The 7420-nt window shown below is 36.4% G+C and overlaps 1 protein-coding gene across 1 annotated transcript; it reads left to right on the forward strand.

The window, feature by feature from the left end:
• Positions 1 to 4263: 4263 nt before the first annotated feature.
• Positions 4264 to 6657, forward strand: LOC113225514. Its single transcript, XM_026457834.1, has 3 exons — positions 4264 to 4341; positions 4872 to 5069; positions 5912 to 6657. Exons 1-3 carry the CDS (start codon positions 4269 to 4271, stop codon positions 6538 to 6540), a joined length of 900 nt encoding a protein of 299 aa, XP_026313619.1. The 5' UTR covers positions 4264 to 4268; the 3' UTR covers positions 6541 to 6657.
• The last annotated feature ends 763 nt before the right edge of the window (positions 6658 to 7420 follow it).

Raw genomic sequence — 7420 nt, forward strand, 5'->3', positions numbered from 1 at the left:
AAATCTATGTGGTGTTGCTTTACCGTTGTGCAACTGATATTTCAAATCCCCGTATCAAATATCAATTGTTTAACGATAAAGCAACAACAAACCATTTCTATTTCCAGGAGAAATCTGTCTTCTCTTTCTGAGGCGCGGTGGTTATGTGAGATTTCTACTCACTAAAAACCTCCGCGATGGGGCTGTGGCCACGTGGTATACGATCCACGGCCCCGCCTGTGGTTGTCCGCGACTGCGGACCTACCTTTGGGTGACTTTACCGTCCCCACTTCATCATTAGTGGCATGCCGGGAATATTTGGCACGCCAACCAACCTATGAACTCTTATTCAGTGTGTGACAAAGCCCCCGTTCCGCCGCCTCCTTCCGCAATAATACATCGGTGCAGAAGGAGGCTGAGGATTATAAACAAAGGTTAACGCGATGCAACATTTTATTAGGTTTTCCCGATGTTTTGGCCAGTTTGCATCGCCCGTGGCCACGGGCTGCCTGCAGATGCTATATTACGTCTCCGTCTTTGCAGAAGAATCTACATTCTGCGTGACATTATTCTTCTTAGTGCAATCTGGACTGTAAATACCAATAAAAACTTTTCATTGCCATTATTCCTATTTTGCAATGTTAGTGTAAGGCTACGCGAAAATTTAGACGCTGGATCCGCTTATTGTCATATAATAGATAAGTTGTCAGCATTATTAGAGAGCTCTTTGTGTTGAATCCGGCTGGGTTGGTATCATCGCTTAGGCTATTCATACCGCAAAGTAGAACTACTTGTCCCAGATTCTATTATATTTACAGATCCCACAATAACAGAATCATTACTAATACTTCCAGGATAATCGACTCAAAACAACATGAAATTTGAAAAACGCTTAGATTACGCTATTAACGCGAAGATTTAGCAATTGCTTAGAGCAATTATAATACATTTTTTGTATAGCAAAAAATATTTTCCTAAAACCGTTGAAGTAAATAAATAAATAAATAACGCACACACTCATAGCTCCGCACCAGGGAAACCCTGTGTCGCGGATGCCAGGCCAGCATGGTTCGATCGGTCACGGAGGCAGTTGAGTGGTAGAAAGGTACATTTATTTTATTTTTGTACCCCTGCAGCGCCTAATATTACGTAACTATTTGTCAACATATCGAGTTCTTAGGTTTTCGCGATTGTTACACCTAGGAAATGAAACTATTTTTCACCTCACGGGTGATCATGGGACATGGTGACCTGTAAAACCGAAACGTTGGTTTGTTTGAAAAAATATAACGCAATTTCGATGTGTAAAAAGAATTTTATTCCTATTTGTCAATATTTTTATACTTATTTCCGTTGGTAACCGTTGAAAATGGCAATCCAAAACTGTGTAGAGAACATGCTGGTATTTAGGGGACCCTATCCAGAAAAAAACAGCTTATTCTCTGCTTTGGCATTAGTTTAGTTATATCCAGCAGCAGTAGAGCTCCTTGTAAAAGATTTCGTCCACGGAAGTACTGCCGCTTTACGTATTTCTGCCGCGAAGTAGTAATGAGAGCGTTCTGATCTTGAAGGGTAAGGGTGCTGGTGAAATTAAAGGCATATAGGCATATAATGTCTCAGTGTGACGCTCGCAGTGGCAGTGCCCCTCAGATCGTTGCGATTTAAAGCTCTGAGTGGCACGCAACTGCTATGGACATGCGTGTCGCTTGTCGCTTACCACCAGGTGCACGACTTGTTCGTCTCATCACTTATCATAGTTATCATAAAAAAGGACGATCCTTTTGAAATTTGATCACATTACAATATTTTATTGATTGTTTGTTATTCAAAAACATTTCCTTCGTTGTTTTGTTTTACTTTTGCTTCTATTTATACTTTCCTTGTGTACATTTTTATGTTGTGGCGTTGGAATTAATGTTTTCTGCTCTACATATTTTGCATTTTCTGTTTTCTGGGCGAGGTAAACAAGCTCATTACACCGAAGTCTTTGAAAGTGTTCTGACCCAAAAACCATTCATTAAAGGCAACAAGGCGTGTAATATTTCAGTTCCTGCTGAGATTAGCAACAGGTGTGAGAGTTGCTTAAAAATATTGATCCCTTGGGGTAGCAGATGGCGTCGATTGAATTCATTTGCTCTGTGATGTTATATTTTGATGACTTTAGTAGAATCTTATCATAAAGCACTTAAAAAGAGCTATTTGATTAATGTACCTTTTTACTGAATTATGAATAGTCCAATTACTCATAAAGCGATAATATCATGTGTACCAAACGCAAAATATCCTCTACTATGTCAAGTTTCGGAAACCGTACCTTATCAATTTTAATTGTGGCATATCATATAGGTATTGGATGTCATGTTTATAATATTAGCCACTTACATATTCTTACTCGAAAGTGGCGGATGAAAAAAATGGTGGAAAATTCTGGTACTAGTCCACAGAAAACATGGCATTTAGGGTATGACAAGAAATCTGAAAACTAAAAGTTTGACCTCAGAGTTTAAATGTAACCTTATCTCTATAAAATTTAATTGTAAGGGCGAAAAAGTGGAGTAATTTAAATCTTATTTACGAGGTATGAAAACTATTTTACACCTTTATGCCATAAAAGTAGTTTAGCACTAAAACGCGAAAAGTGCCATAAATTCGTGCTTACTATTAAGAAGTTTCAGGGCGAAAACTTCGACGTCTTCCCGAGCCGACGTAGCCTTAAGTAAAAAATATTCGAAGAATGTTAATGCCCAACTCTCAACTAGTTGGGAACTTCTGGAACAGTTTACAGCGGGAGTTCATTAAGAACGTCGTTCGTTTGGGAGCTGGTGCAAGAAAAAACCAAGTACCCTAAAAGCGTTTATTTAAAATTTACGAATACAGTTCCATCTATCTTTAAAGTTTAATTAATCCTTATTGCAATCTTACAAACATACTAACGAGACTTTTATAAAGCGGATTCTGGGACTTTTGGTCGAGTCTGGCACCAAAGCATACAATCACTCCAATGAGAACAAAGAAAAGCGCGTTATTTGTCACACAGAAATTCACGTGCTCGCTATTGAAATGGCCAGTTAGTATTTGGTTAAGGAGATACACTACACGACAAAAACATACAAAAGAAAAAGGCAACAGGAGGCCTTAAAGTTGTTGTAGTTCAATGCAAAAAATTTAATTAGCAATTTCATTAAATTTATTTAATATTGTTGAATGAGTAAATTTAGATCCAATGTAATAACTCCTTGGTCTTTAATCCAATACCATTTTTGTACTTGCAGGTAGCTCACGATCTCATCAGTACGTACAATATTATTTATTGGGCGTATCATGAATGATAAAACAATTTTTCAATATCAGCTTCTTCATTCGTTCTTTCTTCACGTTGCTATTGTAACGATTAAAGATACCAGTGGAGCAATAAATATATGTATAGCTTCAATGTCTACAAATTCAGCAAATAAAATAGACTAGAGAGCGCCATACTTTTTGTTTTCCAACGAAGTGAAGGATGTACAACCGTTGCGTGTACACGCAATAAGAGAAAAAACGTGAGAGAACTTTGCCGCTTACGTCTCATACCACAGTAAAGACCAGAAGAAGTGCTTCACTTTCTATAAGCAGGGAAATGAAGTTTTACCCACTAGGGATTCGTTTGGACTTGCTGGTAATTGGACTTAGCTTGGCATTGTTTGACGTCTGTGTTCAACTGCGCCAGATTTGAATTGATTGTTTGTGATTTCGTCTCCCGTTTAATTGGTAAAGTTTATTTCGAATAGGTACTTTGTTGTCTTTGAACACTGTTTTTTAGGGATCAACTTGAATGGGGAAATATATCATTAACACTTTGTAATTGAAGAACTTGGAAACGTTTTGATTCGTCTTGGTAATATATTTGAATATCGAGTTCTTAGGTTTTCGCGATTGTTACACATAGGAATGAAACTATTTTTCCGGATTTAAATCGCGAATGTATTCTAAATTCTCTACAAGTTACAAGCATACAGACTTGCAATGCGGTCTTGATGTATTTCATGACGTTGATGATAAGACACGTGATGTCATGCCATATTAGCATGATATTATGTCTATATTAAATTACGTAGCTAATTGCTAACACCAAAGTAGTTATTAAAGATAAAAATACCGAACAGAATCGCATAAATGGGACTAATTTAGCAATTTCGTGTTTGGAAGTGAGAAAAATCAATCAACACTTTCCATTAGTTACCTCATTTCACATTTAGTCGATATCGACATTAAATATCGCAGCATTTGGGTATGTTTGGTCAACAAACATGATGTCTATGACTATGGATTGCTTAATATGTCACGTCATACTTATTGTGACTTTGACTAAATCATGCATTGGTAAGTGTTTTGCTTCTACTGTAACTGTCGTTGAATAAGTAATATTTTCTTAATTGCCTAGGATTCACAGTGGATATAACGAGATTATTGACTTACAACTTGTCACAGACACCTCTCTGTTTAAGTAATTTTTGAAATTAAATTTTTTTAAGCATTTCATTACTTTAAAATGTCTTTGAAACTAATATGTCCAACATATAATTAACTACATGAGTTTATAAATAGATTTTGGTTACTATTTACAATTTAAAAATGAATTTTTCTTTAAAACAAAGTGACGGGACGAACAAGTCGTGCGCCTGGTGTTAAGAGACACACCTGTCGTTGCCGCTCAGAGCTTTAAATCGCAAAGAGGCACTGCCACTGTGCCGGCACCCTGAGATATAAGTTGACATATTATTTTGTAATAAATTTTTTGGTCGGCTATAAAAAAATTCTGGCATTTTTTGTGTATTTTTTCACTTCAATAATACAATAGTGGTTGTCTTGTGGATTCAAATCTCAAAACATTTATTTTAAATGATTTTTAGGTAGCAGCTCCAACATAGATTCGGATTACTATTATGGTAACATGGTGGTTCGAGCAGGACGAGTTGTTAAAGAATGCGAAAACCGCAACAAACAGTACTGTCTTTTAAAATGTGGAAATCTTGGTTACGAATGTATCAACAACAAATGCGTTTGTGTCAAGGCGTATAGAAGTTCTACGTCCAGTCTTGAGATGCACGGTAAGAAATTGTATATGTAAATTTTTTTATAGTTTTTCATCGTATTTTATCGAAGGCATGACACTTTATTGCTTGCAATAGTGGTGAAAAGATTTGCCAATCGATGTAAAGTACTCACCGATTGTTGCCCTGGTTGAGCCAGGCGGACAGGAAATGAATGGTACGGCAGTCTGGATAGATTGTATTATTATTTTTAGAACTATCTAAAAATTTGGTCGGTTTATATTTAGAACTAGATAAAAAAGAGGACTGTAGTCAAAGGAACATTGCGGTTGTTCTGGATGAATTTTCTAGCTAAACGCTCAGTAAAACGTTAATTATGAATATATTCCTCCTTTGTTATTAAATAGTAACTCTCTCTACGCTATAACTACGGTTACGCTCCCACAGTACGTCCTGCGGGGAGGCTCCTTTCATGGATCCCAAAGTTCCTCTGGTGGATTAATATCCACTTAATAATTACAGTTTATCCTAGTATCGAGAAGGACTATTTCTCAGTAGATCATGACTATGTTACTAATATTGGATGAAAGTGGTTGCTTTTTATTTATTTGTGTTTCTGAGAATAGTAATATCTTCTCAGGCTTCCTGGTTCATTGAAGGCATTATTATTAAGGTTAAACACAAATTTTTTTTTGTAATCATTGCATAAAACAAAATCATTGTGAGATAGGACTTCCACTTACTTAACTTCCCATAAATAAAGAAAGTCTGATAAAAATTTACATTTTTAATCGCTTTCAGTTGTTTTGTCACAAACGAAAATAAATATTAATTACATAGTTCCAATTAAATAGAATTAAACTGGTTCATAAATAAAGTGTTAAACATTGTAATTACAGTCTCTAAAAAGAAGTCACTTGAAAAATACAAATCAGCTAACATATACGAATGGCCAACAGAATCTTTCGAGCAACCAATATTACGTCATCATATCGCGCATTTTTGCCCAGACCTAGAAATAGCGCGACAGTGTATCAGAAAATGTATGGCTTTGGGCAAACCTGCGTTTTGTGGCAAGGATCACGTCTGCTACTGCTCCCACAAACAAAAGTACCCAGGTAATAACCTAATTAATGCTACCGATGTATACACGCAATTTAAAGATATGTATATAAAGTACTTCGGTCCTGGAATATTCCAAGCAAAACCAACTACACAAAAACCGAAAAAGAAAGATGAAGATAAGAAAAAGAAAGAAACTGATGCGAAGGAGAAAGAGGATGGCAAAGAGGATGAGGGAGGTGAAGACGGGGAAAAATCAAAGGAGGACGAAAGTAAAGAGAAAGAAGGGGAAACTGGAGATGATGGAGGTGACGAAAGCGGTACCAAAGACAGTAAAGAAAGTAAGGAAGTTGAAGAAACTACAGACAAAGATGATAAAGGGGATGCCGCAGATGGTGCTGAGACCACCACAGTAGGTGCAGAAGGTGAAGGAGAACGGAGAAGGATAGCAATTCTTGAATATTAATTCACATACTAAAATTGTTTTGTTTATTACAATTTATTCTTTTAAACACGTTAATTAATGTTATTGTGTGATTTTTCTGTAAATAACACGAAACCGGTTTGTGAGACTTAATTTGTGCATGAAGGCAAATTATCGTTTGTAGGTTTTGTCTTACAACGCCTAATATTTTATTTTTCTTTTCACACACGCTTGTTTCATAAAAATTGAGCAAGTTAGGCTGTGATTGTGAATATACGGATTTTTAAGGATACCTATAAGACCCTGTACAATTCTGTTAGTTTTGTGAAATATTTATATTTGTTTCTTTCTATTTCTTCAAACATATTTGATAATTTGCCTTCTGTGAAGTACCTGTGTCCTTTTTAAAAGTCCATCTCACATAAGAGTACGTAGGACTTCTTAAATTTTATGGCTACTTTATTATTATTTTGTTATTCCAAGTTCTGCCTGTATTCAAATAACCAAGTAAGGCTTGAAGCTCGTCCACATTGTCTCTGATTTATATGCCGCTAACATAACCACAGCTCGACTGAATTTTAATTATATACAGCCCTTTCGGAAGAGTTTGAACAAAGATATATAGACGTCATTTTGGCATGCTTGTAGTATAGACACAGAAATTCTACAGAGATATATTTGATGCCTATAGTTGACACATCGAGTATGTAACTGAAACAGAGACGAAATAAGGGTTATTCAGCCCTAGCAAATTGTAGCGGATGCTCGGAGGGTTGTTAGTTGGAGAAGTGAAACGCTCGATGTCTAGCTCGCAATTAACATTTATTTCGAAATTAGCCCCTTCAGAGAGAGAGAGAGAGAGAGAGAGAGAGAGCGAGAGAGAGAGAGAGAGAGAGAGAGAGAGAGAGAGAGAGAGAGAGAG

The sequence above is a fragment of the Hyposmocoma kahamanoa genome, unplaced genomic scaffold (genome assembly GCF_003589595.1).
Source record: "Hyposmocoma kahamanoa isolate Upper Pololo Valley unplaced genomic scaffold, ASM358959v1 161, whole genome shotgun sequence".
Taxonomy (NCBI): domain Eukaryota; kingdom Metazoa; phylum Arthropoda; class Insecta; order Lepidoptera; family Cosmopterigidae; genus Hyposmocoma; species Hyposmocoma kahamanoa.